The sequence below is a fragment of the Lutjanus erythropterus genome, chromosome 16, assembly GCF_056507025.1.
Source record: "Lutjanus erythropterus isolate fLutEry1 chromosome 16, fLutEry1.hap2, whole genome shotgun sequence".
Classification (NCBI taxonomy): domain Eukaryota; kingdom Metazoa; phylum Chordata; class Actinopteri; order Lutjaniformes; family Lutjanidae; genus Lutjanus; species Lutjanus erythropterus.
The window spans coordinates 28,942,068-28,962,007 of NC_139332.1; the positions used below are offsets into that span (position 1 = coordinate 28,942,068).

At 39.9% G+C, this 19,940-nt stretch overlaps 1 protein-coding gene across 8 annotated transcripts in view; it reads left to right on the forward strand.

Annotated features, from left to right (window-relative positions):
- ptk2aa (protein tyrosine kinase 2aa) overlaps positions 1-19,940 on the forward strand; it is a 79,725-nt gene that overhangs the window by 54,649 nt on the left and 5,136 nt on the right. For 4 of the 8 annotated variants that reach the window (XM_084739222.1, XM_084739220.1, XM_084739214.1 and 1 more), the window contains 16 exons: positions 270-287; positions 3,614-3,670; positions 6,102-6,122; positions 8,518-8,615; positions 10,260-10,344; positions 10,468-10,568; positions 10,824-10,939; positions 11,229-11,329; positions 11,786-11,875; positions 12,042-12,246; positions 12,550-12,661; positions 12,770-12,829; positions 15,282-15,389; positions 16,197-16,301; positions 19,123-19,185; positions 19,764-19,803. In XM_084739222.1, coding sequence (XP_084595348.1) covers positions 270-287; positions 3,614-3,670; positions 6,102-6,122; positions 8,518-8,615; positions 10,260-10,344; positions 10,468-10,568; positions 10,824-10,939; positions 11,229-11,329; positions 11,786-11,875; positions 12,042-12,246; positions 12,550-12,661; positions 12,770-12,829; positions 15,282-15,389; positions 16,197-16,301; positions 19,123-19,185; positions 19,764-19,803 — 1,380 coding nt within the window. The remainder of the gene's footprint in view (positions 1-269; positions 288-3,613; positions 3,671-6,101; positions 6,123-8,517; positions 8,616-10,259; positions 10,345-10,467; positions 10,569-10,823; positions 10,940-11,228; positions 11,330-11,785; positions 11,876-12,041; positions 12,247-12,549; positions 12,662-12,769; positions 12,830-15,281; positions 15,390-16,196; positions 16,302-19,122; positions 19,186-19,763; positions 19,804-19,940) is intronic. The other 4 variants (XM_084739215.1, XM_084739219.1, XM_084739218.1 and 1 more) reach the window with 3 other exon arrangements.

A 19,940-nucleotide genomic window follows, 5' to 3' on the forward strand; every position in this document is an offset into this window, starting at 1 on the left:
ATTAATGAAAGTTGTTAACTCAGCTGTTTCACTGGAGATTTTTTTTTTTTTTTTTTATCTTAACTAACTGCTCGCTGAGCGTTTGGCTTTGCAGATCCTGCAACATCTCCCATGTTGTTTCAAGGCTTTTCGTGCTCTAACCGCTCTCTTCTCTCTCCCTCTTTTCTCCACTCTGCCTCTCGCTTTTCTCTCACTCCGTTCTCCTCCTCCTCCTCCTTCTCCTCCTCCTCTGCTGTCCCGTTTCCTGCATGCTCTCCTGGACCCTGCAGAAGATCTTAGCGGGGATGGTAAAGTTTTGCTGTTGTTTATCATTCTCTCTGTTGTTCCGTCTTTATAGTCCTCACTCCACCAACACACTGCAGCCTCCTGGGAAAGGGTAGCGTGTGTGTGTTGGTGTGTGGGTTGATGTTTATGCATGCATTCCTACATCTTTAACAATGGTGCTGTGTGTGTATGTGTAGACTGAAATCATTTAGAATGAAATTATTCATTAGCTGAATGTGTTTTCTCATGTTTCAGTGATTGGAAACATGAATAAATCACCAGTAGCTTGATGTGTCAGTAGCTAGAGTGGTTTACTATTTTAGTATTGTTTTTGGTTTTAAGTTGTTTGTGTGTTTGTGTCTATTTATGATTATTTTTAAAATGGTTTAACACTAAATTTGAACCATGTCTGCTTTTAACCACAAGAATGACGTAAAAAAAAAGCAGAATTTGAATATTAAGTGGTATTTTCTTTAAGGGAACTTCTCCAAACTTTTCTTGCTCTCTCTCACCACACGCACACGCACACACACACACACACACACACACACACACGCAAAATCATGCACACGTGTACTCACATATATTCACGCACACACTCATGCACACATGGAGTGGAGTTGGGAGAGGTTTGCTGGATTCAAGAGCGGGTGCATTCCTGGCTATAATGGGCTAACTAGATCTCTCTTTCTCTCTCTCTCACACACACACACACACACACGCACACACGCACACACTAACCCTCCACTGAAAACAGAGAGAGACAGAGTTAGACCAGTCAAACTTAGAAACGCTTAATTCTTTAGAACAAACCACATGGGAGCCAGTATGCAGCAATACAAACAATCAGCTTCACGGTACAAACTAAGAACATTGTATTAAAAACATTTTAATATATAGAAGTGAAACAATTTAAGAAAGCTGCAGATTTACAGGTGTTTAAGTTAAATAAGTATTCTATCATATGGAAATACTGAGAGCTCTGGCTGGATTGTGAAAAAAATAAATAAATATAGAAGTAAAATGATCTGTTGCTGAAATGTGTTTTATCATATAAACCATGAGTGATGAAAGCCACCTTTCACTGAATGTTGTTTATGATCGGTTTATCTAATAAAACACATTTTAGGAGCAGCAGCGGCAGAGCGCTGTTGCTTTTATTCCCGCTCCTATGAAGATATTTTTAGAGGTGCATTAAAGTCTTTCCTCTCCTCTCACGCGAAGCATAAATCATGAACAGCACTGTTTTAGCAAAAGTCAGGCCTGTTTGATTAAAAGAGTGAACATTTTCCAGCCTCCTCTCCTATGAGCCATTGTACTGATAAATTAATGTTAGTAATTTAAGTGCAATTAAAACCTTAAAGCCTACAGTGTTTTATTCATATTATCCTTAAAGGAGTAGTTTCACACTAGAGAGCCAGATGAAAAGATTGATATCACTGTCATGTCTAGTGTGTAAGATTTATAAGGCTTTATGGCAGTTACAGAATATAATATCCAGTTTTCATTAGTTTATAATCACCTGAAAGTAAGAATCGTTGTGGTTTTGTTACCTTAGAATGAGTTGTTTGTGTCTACAGAGGGCGCTGGTCCTCTTCCATGCAGGCCGCCATGTTGCACCGCCATTTTTCTACAGTAGCTCAGAACGGACAAACCAAACGCCGGCTGTAGATATGGCCCTTCACCTTTTTGCAGCCACTGTAGGTTCTTCTACATGCTTGGAAGGGGAGGATGAGACAAGATGTTGCAGTCTACAAGCTCAGAGTTAGATGCCACTAAAGATGGCAGGAGGTATAACATGTCAATTAGTGAACTTTAACTTTGGACAGTTAAACTTTTTTCCCCTACTTCCAGTTTTTATGCTAAGCTAAGTGTCTCATGGCTCTAGCTTCACATTTACCATAAAGACATGAGAGTGGTATCGATCTTCTCATCTGCAAACAAATACACATATTTCCCAAAATCTCAAACTACAGTGTTTTTTTTTTGTTGTTGTTGTTTTTTTTAACATTACACACTTTCCATTCTTCTTTATTACCATCCATCGTATTATTTAGTCTTAACATTAACAGCTAAATTCCACAGGATTCATATAGATGCTGGTAATCCCTGAAAACAGGTTTGAAACTTCTTAATGCTTAATTACTTTCATAATAAATCACTTCCTGACTGAATAGTCTGCTTTTACTACCTACAGACAGGTGACATATGTTGAAACGTGTAGAATGCTATCATGGTTGTTTATAGCACAGTAATATCTGATTCAGTGTAATGAAGAAGTGAAATAATCATTTTGAGAACATGTGATTTGCCACAGCTGTAAGGTGCTGGAAAATCTTGAAAATGCACCTTGAAATTTATTGCAAAGTGCTCAAATTAGGAAAATGTGTAGGAACTCTGTAGCCAGCACTTTTCTAGTTTTCTCCAGCGTATTCTACATTCTCTTGATGGCAGAGCTTTCCCTGAGAAAATCATCTGCAGGCTTTAGGACAGGATTTCTGATAAATTTAGGGACACGTTCCCACAGTGCTGAGATAAATCCTGAGCAGAGCTGCGAGGGCAGCGTTCAGGACAGCAGATGTTTGACTCTTGTTTCCAACAGCTGAGTTTGCACACTGATTTTATTTTAAACACCGCCATCTGGTTGGGATAGACTCGGTCCATCTTTCCCCTTTCTTTTTCCTGCTGGCTCCTCTCCTCCCTCCCCCCTCTCTCTCTGCCTATCTGTCTGATTCTGCACAGACCTGATCCTAAACGCTTCCATCTGCTCACATGACAGCTCTCTGTTGTTGTTATTGTCTCACTCCCTCTTATTCCCGCGTCCTTTTTAACTAGGTGCCCTTTCCTTTTCTATCTTTCATTTCCTGCTACTTCTTAAACTCTCTCCTCTGCGTCTTCGTCTCTTTTTCTTCCCCTCCTGTCCTCCACCGCCACAGTTACTCCGGGCAGCCAGCTGCTCTCACACAGACAGATATGCACAACACATGCTCAGCTGACACTCTCCGCCAAATGTGTGTGTGTGTGTGTGTGTGTGTGTGTGTGTGCGCAGAGAGAGAAGGAGAGAGGAGCTACGTGGGTGTTGCTTTGTGCAGGAGTTGTCGAAACTCTTGAGTTAGCTTCACACTTTATTTCTTAGACTTGTGGTGCAATTTTGTGTTTTTTTTCCTTCACTTGTGTTTTGGTTGTAAGAGTGACCCTTCATGCCGTAATGGACACACGGTAAAACTGAATATGTGCATGACTTTCCCATTGTTTGTGTTTGTATAATTTTAGACTTACATGCCTTTGTTTGCTTTTATTTTACTCCTCTTTCTTCACTGTTTTTTTTTTTTTGTATGTAATGTTACAGAGACTGATGACTATGCCGAGATAGTTGATGAAGAGGACACATACACCATGCCCTCCAGTAAGTAACTCATTCAGTCTTCTCTTTTAAGTTAATTTATACTGAAGAAACGAGCTGCAGTAAGAGAACTATATATTAACCGTTTGACTGTTATTCTTCTGTCAGATGCTTACCTTCTCATTTATTTGGTACTGCTATCTAAAAGCAGAGCGCGGTGTGAAACTTTTCCAAGAAACACACTCACACGCCGAACATCAGAGGAGCTGCATTAAACCACATTTAGGTTAGGTAGCGGATAATCAGATTCAGGCCAGTGTCAGCGTCTTATATAAACAGCTGGAGGTCAGAGAGGCTACAACTCATACTGTGTAACTCCGGTTGGTTGGACTCGCATTACATCTGTCAAATTCATTCATATGTTAGTAAAAAAAAACCTAAGTGTGCTGGTAAGTTTGGCTGCAGCCCTGTAAGTAATGGTGGCTTTAGCCCTCTGTTGCAATACATTTGATGTGGATGTTTTGGCCGGTACAGAGTGCTCATGTATTTGATTGCGTGGCCAACTTTTAAAAAACGGACTGTGTTCTCCTTTTCCTCCCACAGTCTTTTTCTATCTTTCTCTCTGTCTGGCTTGATTTGTTTGTCTCTTTCACTTTGCTTTTTTGGTCCCCTTCTTCCTGCGACTTCCTCTAAACAGACGGTCTGCAGACATATTTTCCTACTCTGCGTCTGAGTTTGTATGCGTGTTCATGTCATAACTGTCTGCTGTACAGTATGTTTAAAATGAAGCTGTAAAACTGTCGTGGCTACAGCAGACCTACTCTTTTTTTAGTCTGTCGCTGCATCAGCTTAAAAAGTCAGTCCAACAATCTCTGAATTTTATGCCTCAAAACGTCTTGAAGGAGAAATATGTTACATGTTTTCTGTACTAAATAACAAAATGACCGTGACATGTCATCACAGATTAAAGTTGAAATGCTGGCTTCTCCAAAATCACCACAGCCAGCATGTTCTGCTTTGAAATCTCTGTTTTTGTTTGTCCGTTTCATGTTTATCCGAGTACAAATGAATGCCAAATGTTTGCTGAATGAGTAAGTGTCTGTTTATGAGTCATAAGAAGTCATCAGTGATCTTTTAGAAGGAAGAGGATGTTTGTAGCGATTATATTCAGCAATATGTTAATGGAGTTTGGCAGACAGTCACTGAACTCAGGGCAGTGGGCTTTTGTTTTCAGGGGCTTATAAACAGCTGATCATTGCTTGTCATTGTCAGATATCAGTGTTGTACATGTCATGCGTTTCTGCTGTTCGTGCATCCTGCCTCAGCTTCGAGTCTGGAGAAGAGGGGGCAGGGGAAACAACTAAATTCAACCATAGACTGTATAATAAAAAGAAATTCAATCAATTTAATATACAGTTTATGGCTCCAACTTGTTATTTGGACTGCAGAACTCATTATTTTATATAAGGCTCCTTCATATTTCTCCTTTAAATGCGGTTGTCAGAATCAAAAATGCAGATTTTTCCACTTACCTGTAGTGCAATTTATCCATTTAGATAGTTTTGGTGTGAGTCACTAAGTTTTGAAGATATCAGCTGTGGAGGTTTCTACCTTTACTGGAACACAGTGGGACTGAATGGCATCGGTTTGTGCAACATTTGAAAATTTCACCACCAGTGTCTTCTTCCAGAAATCATGACCCGGTTACTCCACAGACCTTATCCCTATCTGCAGTAAAATCTACTGGAACTACTTTCTTTCTACTAGAGAGAAAATAGTTCCCCCAGAAACTGCTCACAACAAGGCCCGTACATTACCTTCAGTCACCAGGTCGTGATTTCTGAAGAAACTGCTGTTGAGTTTTTCAAATTGATATTTTTTTTTGGTGCTTTGAGTACCACAAGCCGTGTGCCAAGAGAAAATCAACAACTCTGTGGCTGATATCTGCAAAACTCTGCAACTCACACCAAAACTATCCAGAACGATAACTAGCACTTAATGTAAGAGGAAAAATATGTATTTTTGATTCTGGGGATGAATAATGAAAAAAAAAACTGATGGGGTTCTGAATTTGCTCTGTGTTTTGTAGAAACGTTTTGTAATTTCTGGAACAGCTACAAAACAAAGCCAACATGGAACCAATAATCACCAATGCTACCACGGCTCTTTGCGTGCACACGGTTCTGTGCAGTCACGTTCAATTGCATGTCAGGACTCTGATTTTCTTTTCATTTTCTTTCTTTCTTTTTTGCCAGCATGGACTTAAAATGTATTCACAAATCTTACAAAGGTCTTAAAAAGTCTTAAATTTCCTGCAGACCCACTGTTTTTATTCATTAGCTAATTTATCATCCAGACATCAGATAAAGAGAGACATGGGTCTGTATATATATGTGGATGTGCTATCTGAGCTATTTTCAATCTTAAAGCAGCTGTCTGGCTCTCTCCCTCTCTTCATCTCTCTTTCTTCCTCTTTCTCCCATCGCCAACACAGTCAGCTATGGAGTAGTCGAAGGTAAAACTTCCCCGTCTCTCTCTCTCTCTCGTTCTCTCCCTACGAAATGCCTGGAAATTTTACCTTTTTTTTTTTGTTGTTGTTGTTGATGTTGATATTTTTCTTTGCCGGACACTTGATTATGTTGCAGAGAAAAAGTTGCTTTCCTCATTAAAATGCATCTTCCTGCATGTTAGTTTGTTCATTTAAACCTAACAATACCCACTGATTTACATGAGTAACAGCATCAGTTGCGCCTGTTTGAGTAGTTTGGAACCAGGGGCCTCATCACAGACACTTCCTAAGTCGTAAATATTATCTTATCTCAGTTTTGGATGACATGTAGGAGAAGTTTCGACACTACCTGACACTGGATTACCTCAGTCGATACCTGTGACGAGGCCCCGGTCTTCTTTTATCTTTGGTATCTGGCAAAGAAAAGTACCTAAATATCCAGGTTGTTGTTGACTTGTGGTCGTTGGTGTTTCGTAGAATGCAGTTCATTATTCGGGTCTGGTGTTGGAAATGAAAGGGAGGACCAATCCATAAACAATGCAAGATGTTTCTTCATTAACGGTTGAAGCTGAATCCTCTGCAGCTTCGCGTTGTTTATTGGCTTGGTTCTCATTTCACCATCGTGTTGGTTATGAGATTTTTATTTCTTCATTGTGATTTATTATCATGGTTATGTTTTTTTTTTTTTCCTTCAGCCATCTGTGGGTTCTTTTGTGTTTGAAGCAACTATTAGTTTCCTACAATATGAATTAATTGCAGTAAATTTCCTTGTAATGGAATGTGTTTTGGTTTCACTGTTTTGATTTTACTGTTTATCTGTTGGTTGAGTGAAACAGCTGAACTTTGTTTAGCCCATCAGATGAGTAAACCTTTACAGAATAAGTTCCTGATGATCAGTGTCCTGCATAAACCTCTCGAACTCAACATTTAGTCCATTTTTTACTGCGGTAGTTTGGCAGCTGACACTGATGCATCTCTGTAGAAATGTTTCCTGACCTTTTCAACAAGGCAGAAATATTGATAACGCATAAATGTCAATGATAAAATGTCAAAGAACGTGGATGTCAGTCACAAAAACAACCGCTTTCATTCAGATTCTTTTGGACGTACTCACTGAATATGAAAAGGTTACTGCAGACATAAAACATATTGAATCCAGTGCATCAGGTCATATCAGACTTTTAAAGAATATTTCACTAAAAGGATTCAGGCGCTCCGCTCTACTTTGTTTGAGAATTGGACTCTTGACGTTTACTGCGCAGAGCGCTGCAGGTTTTCATCTCAAGTTAATGATCATATTGAGAGCAGCTTGTTTGTGTTTCCCTGTAGTCCCCTTTGTTACTGTCAACATACAGTTGTGATACTCAACTTGCAGCCCACAGGCTAAATTTGGCCCCCGATTGGGTGCTGAGGGGCCCTCCGACCATTTTCTTATTCGCAATGAAAATAAATGGATTCGCACAGTTTTTACCTGGAAGGAGGGTCAGACATGCCAGTTTTAGATGGCAGGATGAAGTAGATTCATCGCAGAAAAAATGGTCTAAGAAACGGAGCACGCAGACTAAGGTGACAAATAATATTTTATCAACATTTTGATGCACACTGCGTCTTCATCTGAGTCAATCAGAATAGACTTCCATCTTCTTAAATCACCTCCCCTAACCAGACACTGATTGAATCAGGCTGAAACTAAAGGCAGGGGCCAAATATCAACAACAGTTACATCAGAAAACAGATGTATCACAAAACACCAAAAGGGCACCCTGCAGAAAAATGCAGAAATATTGATTGAAGGGTGGCACTTGTAAGAAATCTACTACACAAGCTTAAGGCTACAAAAGACAAGTAAAGTAGCAGCGTCTTAATTAGAATTCGTATAGCAAACGCTGGAAAAATGGGGAGACGCAAAAGAGAGACAAAATTGTTAAACAGAAATGATGCTGTGAATGTAAACACTGATCTTTATGAACCGTACATTCTGCCTGTTATGTTGGTGTGTTTGTAATGTTGTGTAGCAGTGTGCATGTCAGAGTCAAGGTTTGTCAAGTTAACGGTGTACAAATCTGGGTCAAATGTATTCTTGTTAATTGTTAATGGCTTATTTTAATTTTAGTTGGGTTGCTGGTGGGTGGAGATTACCAAAAAGAGTTGAAAAGACTAGAAGATTAGAAATCATTTCAAAGTATCCTCATACTTTTACTTACTTTTTATTATTCAAAAAAATTGCCTTGTTCTGGTGAGCCCCATCCATGTGGTCTGAGAGAAGCATGTCAGATGTGATGGATCTTTCCAGTGTGTGAAAAAAGCAGGTAAAGTTTCCTGTCTCACTTTGTCCACTTCTTTCTTTCTTTTCTTTTCTTTTCTTTTCTTTTCTTTTCTTTTCTTTTCTTCTCTCTCTCAGCGCGGGATTATGAGATCCAGAGGGACAGGATAGAGTTAGGCCGCTGCATAGGAGAGGGTCAGTTTGGAGATGTACACCAAGGAGTCTATAACAGTCCGGTATGTGAAAACACACACACACACACACACACAAATAAGAGCAGGTGTTAAGTAGCTGTTGAGCAGAGCAGGTGTTCAGTCTGCATCCTAACAGTACAAGTGTAAAGATCAGATTACTTCCTGCTTATGATGATACTTTATAAGCCAAACATGTTAAGTTGAAAAGTTTTACAAACTTTTTTTTGTCCAAATATTTTCATGTAAATTGACCCTTCCTAAGTCCCGCCCCTTTTCACTCTGTGCTCCAATGACAGTTGCACATGCTTGGTACCTCTGTAAGCTTTCATTTTACTTGTTTCCTGTACTTAAATTAAAGATTGTTTAAAGCAAGTTATCAGATATAAAAGTGATTAAATTAGCAAATGTTAACTAAGCTAACTAGCTAGAAAATCTGCATTCATCAATGGCAAGCTGATTGTTAGTATTTTGCTAGCATTAGCTAGCTAGTTAGCTTGTGTTTTGCTGACATTAACTAATTTAAGACGTGACCCTTTATGTCAGTTTTGCAGGAAAAGGAGGAAGTTAACTGAGGTACCAAAACCTCTTTCACACATGCACACATGGAATTCCAGCTACCAGGAGGAGCTGAATGTTTGCACACACATGTCCGCATTTTTTTAACCCCGCCTGCTAGAATACAGCAGCTCAGTGTCCAGGGCGAGCCAGTGGGTGTGTTGATGATCCCACGTGATGTGCAGCTGCTCGCCTACGCAAGTCTCATATTTTTTTAGTTGACGTTTTAGTGGCTTTCTTCATCATCTGTGATGTAAAAACATCAGAATACAGAGAAGAAAAGTTAGTGTGCGTCCTGCAAACAGCAGCTTCACCATCCCGGAAAAAAAAAAAAAAAAAATCATTGTTGAGTCAGCACTCCAGAGTCAGCTGATCTCTGCATCTTATCATTCCTTCCTGCTTCCATCACAGTTTGTTACTGTCAAGACTCAGTTTGTATTGATGTCAACACAGAAACAGTCATCGTTACAGACAAGTCCTCCTCCTCCTCCTCCTCCTCCTCCTCCTCCTCCTCGCTCTGCAGGCGCCTCCTCACATGAACCATAGGGAGTATTGACGCAAAGAATCCCCTAATGCTGCTGCATGTGTGAAAGGCCACTTTCGAACGATGTCCACAACTGATTGTCAGGACGTTGTTTGGAGGACGTGCGTGAAAACAGTTTGCTCAACTGTTACTGGAGCAGAACGAAAAGGGGCAGAAATCAGGAAGGGGTCAATAGAAGTCAGAATTAAGCTCAGATTAAGAGTTTTGTCTGTCATACTGCATCAAATATAATATAAAGTAATGTAATTTTGCATATGTTTGCTATATTTATCGTAGGTTCATTTAAAGGGGCAGTGCACATTTAATAAACATTGCTGTAAATAAACCAGCCAAGAGGCTATTGTTCATCTGTAGTGCCAGGACAGATGACAGGTCACCCTAAAAAACAGAATATCACATTCAAATTACAAAGTTATTCATCATTTATACAACAATAATAAAAAGAAAAGAGAATATTAAGAGAAACATAATTCAGAACACCCTTAAACTACATGTGATATACTATACTGTATATGTCAAAATAAAACACTTGTCCTGTTGTATTATAATCTGCTAACTTGTGCCGTGTTGTTCTGTATGTTGCGCAGGACAAACCAGCTCTACCTGTCGCCATTAAGACCTGTAAGAACTGCACGTCAGACAGCGTCCGAGAAAAGTTCCTACAAGAAGCATGTAAGACCACACTCTTCTGTTTTTATTTCTGTGTTTCTGTGTATCAGCTTGACTTTTAAACAAATCATGACTCACTCATCTGCACTGAGTGTGCTGATCTGTGCGCGTTTGTTTCCGTTGCAGTGACGATGCGTCAGTTTGACCACCCTCACATCGTTAAGCTGATCGGCGTGATCACAGAAAACCCCGTGTGGATCATCATGGAGCTCTGTACCCTCGGAGAGGTACGAATGAACACATACGGACCGAGTAGAGTAGAACGTGTCACTTCTCATCAGTGTACAAAGGAAACTGTTAAAGTCCACTGTTACAACTTGCATGTTCAGTACCTGTAGGCGAGGTCCTGCTGACAGACCGTTGTCAGTATGAGATTGTGACATGCATCAACATGATGTTAAAAGCATTTCTCTATCACGAACCCCCGTCCCTGTCCTCCTGTCCTCCTGTCCTCCTGTCCTCCTGTCTCTCTCTGTCCACAGCTGCGCTCGTTCCTTCAGGTGAGGAAGTACAGTTTGGATTTGGCCACTCTCATCCTGTTTGCCTACCAGCTCAGCACAGCACTGGCTTATCTGGAGAGTAAACGCTTTGTGCACAGGTACACACACACACACACACACACAAATAAAATACAATATAGAGAGAGAAAATAGGAGAAGAAATTCTGCATCATTACTGGCAGGTGCAGTGTTGCATAGCTGTAATAATCTATCAAAGGCAGAGCATTGCATCATGGGATATTTAGCAGGAGTTAGCGTGCATGTTAGAGACTCAGAATCCTGATATATAGTGGAGCGGTGTCACGGCTCATCTCTGCTGCTCTTTTAGAGACATTTTCAAATAACACCTTTGATTCAGGTTTACTGACAGTCTGTACTGGTTTACAGGGACATCGCAGCTCGTAACGTGCTGGTCTCCTCAGTGGACTGCGTGATGCTCGGAGACTTTGGTCTGTCGCGATACATGGAGGACAGCTCCTACTACAAAGGTACTGATACACACACACACACACACACATTAAAACCAATTCACACGTCCGTCCACAGCTTTGTTGTCTCTCATGACAGAACATTTGAGCCACTAATGTTTTACTCATCCAAGAGACCAGTTTGTGACCAGCTGTTCTGGTTGCCGGTCCTTTACCACCATCAAAAGGTTACATCAGGGTACTGCAGTTTATGTTGAACTGAGTGAGACCCCCTCATGTCCGTCCCTTGGAATAATTAGATGTAGCCTGTTTTTTTCACACATATATAGTTTTAAATATGTGAAAGAACAACACCAGAAATTTATTATAAAAATATTAGACATCTATTAAATATATTTTAGGGTTTGTACAGGTGTTTGTTCAGCCAGTCCTTGAAAATGTCAGAGTAAAGAAAGATTATTTTATTAACTAAATTAATTTTGCTAAAGGTAATTTTAATGTTTATCTTTGTCTCAGCTTCTAAAGGTAAACTTCCTATCAAATGGATGGCGCCTGAATCGATCAACTTCAGAAGATTCACCTCTGCCAGTGATGTCTGGATGTTTGGTGAGTTATGATCATTTATTATGTGTGTGTGCATATGTTCAGTAAGGGTCAGGCAGCATCACGCTACATCATCTTTAGAAGCGTCCGTGTCGGACATTTTTGACATTCAGTCAATAATTTTCTGTCCTGAAGAGCCCCGTCTGTTTGATCCTCCGTCTCTCCGTAGGCGTGTGCATGTGGGAGATCTTGATGTACGGCATCAAGCCTTTCCAGGGGGTGAAGAACAACGACGTGATTGGCAGGATAGAGAACGGCGAGCGATTGGCCATGCCTCCGCAGTGCCCGCCCACCCTCTACAGTCTGATGACCAAATGTTGGTCGTATGATCCCAGCAAGCGACCGCGATTCACCGAACTCAAAACACAACTCAGGTAACAAATTGATAAATGATCGTTCACTATTTTCTGAATATTTACAGACATTTGATGTTTACTAATCAAATCTAAAATCATGCTTTTACATTAATGCATGAATAACAATAATGATATAATAGTATAGCAGCCACAGGCATTGAATACTTTTACTTGTAGTACATTTTCCTGATTATACTTACTGAGTAACATTTTAAATGCAGGATGTTTACTTGTGATGTATGTTTTTAAAGTGTGGTATTAATCCACATATTAAGATATGAACCTCTTATTTAGACGAGTCTTTCTGTGTAACTCCTGCAGCACCATACTGGAGGAGGAGAAGCTTCAACAGGAGGAGAGACTTCGGATGGAAATGAGGAGACAAGTCACCGTGTCCTGGGACTCCGGGGGGTCCGATGAAGCACCGCCTAAAGTAAAGATTGTCTTATTGACTCTCTGCTCTCTGATTATTAATATATTTAAGCACACGTGTCTGTCATGACTGATAAACAAAAACAAACTGTTGTCTCTCTGTCTGCAGCCCAGTAGACCCGGTTACCCCAGTCCTCGTTCCAGTGAAGGCTTCCTCAACCACTTCCCGGTACAGCAAAACACACACAGACACACACTCAGAATACACACACACACACACAGCTCCCATAGTGAGTAAAACTGTGCTGCTCTGTTTCCTCTGATCCACCGTGGCTGCAGCGGTGTTTTCCTCTGACCTCCAGAGGTTTTAGCTGTGCAGAGAGGAAGATCTGGGAATTCAGGACTCTATAAAGTCCGACAGGAATCTTAAAGAACAAACAAACTGTTGTATAATCCAAGTTATCAAGAAAACCACCACAAACACTCAGTTAGAAATATCAGGAATACATAACAAAATAGTTCTTGAGGAAATGTTGGTGTTCTCGATGGTACATTTGACCCATAAAAATTCGACCATGGTGGTGAAACATGTTGATCTTATCAGTGTTAATTTAAGATCCTTGATCCAATATTTTCATAGCAAATTGTGTGTATTTTTTCTGACTTCATGTGTTTTTTTTTTCTTCAACAAAATCTGCTTGATTTTAACTGTCAGTTGTTTAAGGTTAAAGGTGTGTCAGATTTATGGTGATTTATGGGCAGAATATGGCAGAATTTGAATATAATATTCATAATCATGTTTTGATTAGTGTATAATCACCTGAAAGTAAGAATCGTGTTTTAGTTCTTACATAGATCTGTTGCAACATTGATTATATTTCATGTGGATTTCTGAAAAATATGACTAGAACATATTAATAATCATTTAAATTATAAATATAGAGATATATTAATAAGAATACTAACACTGTATTGTTTTCAGACCATGTCACCTTTACTTTTAAGCTATATTTAATGTAGAAATGATGGGTAGAGGCTGGGCAGTGTGGCAGTCAGCACAAGACAAACCTCCTTAAATCTTGTGAGGAAGTTCATGTCTGGAAAAAGTGCAAGGAGCATTAAATCAAAAGGTTTTTTTTTTTTTTTTGTTTTTTTTTTTTAGGAATGCTGCTTTTAAGAACAATACATTAATCACAAGTCTTGAAAAATACTAATAAATTTTTATCCCGCAATTCTGGAAGCATCTTCTGTCAGGTTTTAGAAATGATCTTCGTCATCTTTTAACTATCAAAAATTGAAAACAGATTGAGCTCCATCGTCGCAATCGAGGCCGACCCAGTAAATTCAGACCGTCGGAGGACGGCGGGCGTGTGTCAACGTCAGGAAGAGAAATGTGAAGGCAGAGAAAATGAGAGAGACTCTCAGTGCAGTTATTCCTCTCCTCATAAACCGAGCAGACAGCAGGCATTTCCTGTAGTGCAAAAACACACACACACACACACACACACACACACACACACAAATCAAAGCCACTCTCCAGCTCTTATGGCAATAAGCTGCTCTCGTTCTCGACCTTATAAGGAGTGTGTAATTTTAACTGCTATTTAAGTCAAGCTTGATTATGTCACAGTAAGAATAACATCTATATATTTTGGTAGCATGTATTACACACCAGACTGAGAGCAGCTGAAGTGGTCTGCGCGAACTCCCATGATTCTTTGAGGCTCATTATTATTGATGTATGTGATGCCTCGATCTTTTAACTGAGATTCTACTCTGATTCAGAAACAAACACAAGATCCACATCTCACACTGTCACAATGAGTCATGGAGAAAAAAAAAGAAAAAGAGAGACATGATGACATCCAGGGTTAAAGTTTGTCTAAAAAAAATAACAGTAGCAGATGAAACAAAGGATAATCTGCATCTGTTAGTCGGGGGAGAATAAACCTTCACCCTGATGGAAGCATCTGGAACTTGACATGTTGAGGATGATGAGGGTCTAAAACAAAAGTCTTTGCCTTTGAGATGACCGTCACATCATAGAGAGTCCGAAGGTCATGAAGGGTACAGTTCTTTTTTTCATTATCAGTTAATCTGTTGATCATTTTCTCAATTAATCGATAACTAGTTTGGTCCATAAAATATCAGAAAATAGTGAAAAGTGTTTCCAAAGCCCATGATGAAGTCCTCAAATGTCTTGTTTTGTCCACAACCCAAAGATATTCAGTTTACTCTGGACATTTGTTATTGAAAAAGGGTCTCATAATGATTGATTGATTATCGAACTAGTCGTCCATTAATGTAACAGTCAATTAATAGCACCAGTAAACTTACGACACAGCTTAACCTTCATGTTTGTTTCTTATGCATTTCAAAATGTTTTTGCTTTATTGAATTCAGATTAGTTTTTGCAGTTCTGTTTTCACCAAAACCAGTATTTGTGTTTCACATCCCAGCAACTTTTTTAGACCTCAAAAATGACACTAACAAATTAGAAATTAGTTGAGATTTGGGGATAAATTTGATTCCATATAAAGATGAATATTGTTAGGCTTTACTTATTACTCATATTCCTGTAAGAATTCTTGTGAATTGGATCTCGTGTCTTCAAAACAAGTATGCAAAAGGAGATTTTCTTAATCATGATTAATATTTTCTGCCTTTCTGTCCCCCTCCAGCCGTCAGCTCATGGTGGTGTCGGAGGAGTCGGAGGCAGCTACCCTCCTCCTGATTCCTGGAATCAGCACAGACCTGAACACACTGCACTGTGGAACCCTAACATGGAGGTACACACACACACGCACGCACACACACACACACACAGACCTGAATACAGTTGAAGAATCGTAGCTGAGTAATACAACTGAAATGCTTTACAGGTTTTTCCTAGTTGAGCCTAAAACAGCTCGACTTTCATAGACATTTCTGTAATTTACTTTTCATTTTGATGAAAGGCAGCAGGTACCTTCACAGCAGTGAGGTGTTGGCACCTCAGCCACACTGCTAAAGTTGTTTTTCCTAACTAGACCGCAGTGCTCTGTGTCGGGAAATCAAGTCACTGCAGTCAGGAAAATGATTCAAATAGCAACTTGATCCCTGCAGCAATTTTTATTAAGTATTTAACATCATCACACAGTTCAATCATTTGTAAGCATATAAAGATGACTGAGGTGATCATGTGACTTAACATACTGACATATATAAAGACGGACAACATGACAGTGAAGCCAAAACATCTCAGTCGCCCCCTGGTGGTTGGCTGCAGTACAAGTCAGACAAACTAAAACATCGAAGTACACCTCAAATATTTATTAATTATTTTTTTTTTACCAAAGCAGGTTTCTGTCTTCATAAAGAATATATAAGCATTATTTAAATGTCACCAGCACAAGATGGCAGCACTCATGTCTGGGATATTTTGGCTTTTTTTTTTTTTGTACAGTGAGAGAAAGAGGAGATGCAGCGTCCATCTTTATGTACAGTCAGTAGCTTGAACCTGTTTATCCAGGTTCTACCTTTCCTCAAAAGTCTAAATAAACAACTTTTAAATTTCATTATTTAGTATGATTAAACGTGACTCATGTCTTCTACAGGACAGCGGTTGTGTCGGCCAGGCTCTGATGGAGGAGAGGCTGATGATGCAGCAGCAACAGATGGAGGACGACCAGCGGTGGCTGGAGCAGGAGGAGAGCTTCATGGTAACACACAGAGACATTTTCAATCTTTGTCTGCGCCGCACTATAAGCAAAACATCACTAGTAACAAATGGGATCTTAAAGGGGATCACCCTCCACCTCTGTTGCAGAAACGTGACCCAACAAATACCTTTTTTTTTCAGGCTAACTAGAAAGAGCCCCCAAAAGTTTTCCAAACAAATTTTTACTTTTACTGAATTGAGTTTTTCTGATACTTTTTCTGAACTTCTGATATGATTTGGTGCTATATAAACAAACAAACAAACAAACCTAAAAGCACACTCAAAAATAGCAAAAGTTATCTTAAAAGATTACATCAATACCCTAAGTGACATAAGCTACAAAGGAATAAAATCAAAAATATTAGTAATCCAAACCACTGGATGCTGGAAAAAGTGTCATAACTTGTAGCTGTCACGGCCGACAGGATGGATCTACATAAAACAAACAAATATTTTGATGTAACTATATAAAATTGCGGTAGGTCTGAACTTTTTCCACTTGGTAAAACTTCTCTGTGTGTGTTATTGTTCCCAGATGATCTGCAGAATATCTTTCTCAGATATTTGAACCGGCTCAGTTGTGCTTGATTTATCTCATCAGACACTGAAACGTCCCCCAAAAGGAGCCAAATCACTGCTTTTGCAAAAACAAGTCTGTTTTTCTTCTCTCTCTGGGTTCAGATTGTTTCTCCTCTTGCCTTCATTTTTGAGCCAGGTGTAGCAGAGCTGAGAGACGGAGAGAGGAAACCACAGAGATGAGTGATGACGGATGGGGAGTCAGCGACGTCCCCTCTCTGTTCTTTCTGATAAATCTGCCCAGCTTTGCCGTATTTTAAAGGCACATTTATTGCTTCACAGAACACAAAATCTCTCTGGACAGACCTGGCACACTGATTTTTTGATATCTTACTTGTTATTTGATAACGGCTGGGATTAGTTTTTTTTTTTTTTCTACTGACTTAAGTGTTCATTTAATGTACCAGTTCCTCTCTGCATCCATCTTCGCAGACATTTTGTGAGACTGAGCTTTAAGGCTGGGGACACAAAACAGTCCTCTTTGCTGAGTGGCTCACGGGCCTGTGGGGTAACGGATTATATGTAACTGGATTACATAATCTGAATTTAAGAAAAAGTAACTGTATTACATTACAGATAAAAAAGACTTAATCAGATTACAGATACATTTAGTAAAAATGGGGATTATTAGTAGGATTATAATTTTAGAGTAAAGAACAATATTCTACCATGCGGGCCGCTCACACGGTTGCCAACTTGTTATCATGACCTCTTGTAAAAAATGCTTCACTTGTTGGAAATTTGCAATTTTTTTTATCAGTCAATAAATTGCACACAACAAAGGAAGGGACAGCTGGACAAATGAGAATATTTTCTGTTTCTTTCCTGGTTTCTTCACTCTGATTATTTTTGAGTTCTGGACAAAACAAGACATTTGAGGACGTCTTCTTGAGCTTTTATCAACATTTTTCATGGTCATTTCGTGGACCAAACAAATTATCAGATTAACAGATTAATCGATGATGTAAATAATCATTAGCTGCAGCCTTAAAAACACTATATTAGGCTAAACAATTTCCCAGCCTGTGGTCCCTAGAAGATCTGGATACTTCTACCACTGCAGAGGACTGTCAGGCAGTTCCATCTGTGAAATATGAGAGTAAAGTTTCTGATAAACTTGAAGGAGAACGTAAACAGCAATGAGAGAGAAGGAAAGTACGGCCTGAGACGAAAGAGATGGAAGTTTGTGAGGAGGAACAAGAGTGCAGGACGGGAGGAGGGAGAAAGGAAGTGGGATTGGCAAGAGCCACGGAGAGGGTGGAACGAACAAGGAGTCACCCATCTGAGGAAGCGAGGGAAACAGAGGGAGATGCAAAGAGATGGAAAAAGTGGGAGGGAGAAGCAGACTGAGGGAGAGAAACAGAGAGCAGAGTGAGGCGTTTGGATCGTTTCTCTCCAGGATTTTGTCCTCTGTGGCTCAGTGGAGCTTTTCCTCCTCTGGAAAAACTTTCCCTCTTTCTCTGTCTGTCTTTTCCTCCCCCTCCGTTCTTCTCTGACTCAATTTTTCTGTCTTTCTCGGTTCATTTCTCTCCGTCTCCTGCACCATCTTCCACGTCCTTAGCTGCTCCGCTCTTTTTATCCTTCTCTCCATCACTCTCCTTCTCTATGTCTTAAGTTTTTCTTCGCCTCCATCTTTCCTTTCTCTCATACTTTCTGTCCCGATCTCCGCCCTTCTTTCGATGGCCTCCACTCTCTGCTTTCCTCCTCCCGTCTTCTTCAGCCTCTGTTCTCCCAGGATGCATCTCTTCAAGGCGTGCTTCACCAAAACGGTACTGAAACAGAAAGAGAGGGGGAGTTTGGAGTCATGCTTGGTTTTAGTGGTGCAGCTGAGGGCAGAGTTTTGTAATGTGGCTGTTTTCCTGTAGACAAACAGTCTGCTGTCATTAAGTCATCTGAGTGAACAGGATTGTGTTTATCTGCTGCTCTTCTTCCTCACCGACTTGATGATGTTGTTGACTTTTTGAGGCAGTGCAGAAGGAAAAATGAAAAACTCCTGCAGGTCTTACTGGTGGAATTTAAATTCTGTGTACACTTTTGCTGGTTAATGGTGCATTTTTCTGTTGAAGTGTCTTGTTTGCATCGGAAAAAATAAGTATAACCTGCAGGTGTCATATACAATGTGTTGCTTCTTTTGCTTTATCACTAAACTAGAACAACTGTTGTGTTACAGTTATGGAAACTGTGCAGTAATTGTTTTTAAATTCAAAGTATTTTCCACTAAATTTGTCTTTGTCTCTTTCCTGCAGAAGACGGAGTCCAGGAACAGCAGAGGAAGCATCGACAGAGAGGACGGCACACTACAAGCGCCGGTCAGTAACTGTGTGTGTTTGTTTGTTGTTACTTCAACTGAAATTGGCTGTTTACCCGTTAGTGAGTTTGTTTTGTTGAGCTGCACATTCTCATGGAGATAAGAATGGAGGAAGAGAAGGTGACAGCTCATAAGATAAAGAATGAAGAAGTGCAAGAAGGAGGCAGAGGGAAAGTATTCAGACTGACTGACAGACGGACAGACAGAGGAAATACAGAGGCTGGGAGAAAGTATTTCTGTCTGTGTGCCAGGGAGGGTACTGCCTACACACCAACCACATGACCACAGAGGGCTCATGGGAACTTTAAACCCAGAGGCACTGCGCAGCCCCATTTTACTGTAAATGTGGGTTATAATATCCTAAAGCTAAGAACTTCTCAGTGTTAACCTCATCATCTCCACTCTGTCGGCTGTAACTGCAGCTGAAACGTGACTCCACCGGTGGGAAATGTGGAATCAGTATTACATAATGTTTTTGGCTCTGATTCAAAGAGTTTGTTTCCTTCAACAGTTATGAAGATATGAAAGTTTGTCTACTGTTAACCTGGTGTTTCTGTGTGTGTGTTTGTCTCTGCACAGGGTGGAAGCCAACATATCTATCAGCCTGTTGGGAAACCAGGTGAGAGAACTGAATACTGACAAATTGAAGTAAAAGAAATTATTACATGCTGGAAAAATAAGTGCCCTGCATGGAAAGTTTTATTCAAAAATACAGAAGTGATATCAGCAAAATGTTTGCAAAGTACTCATTGTACA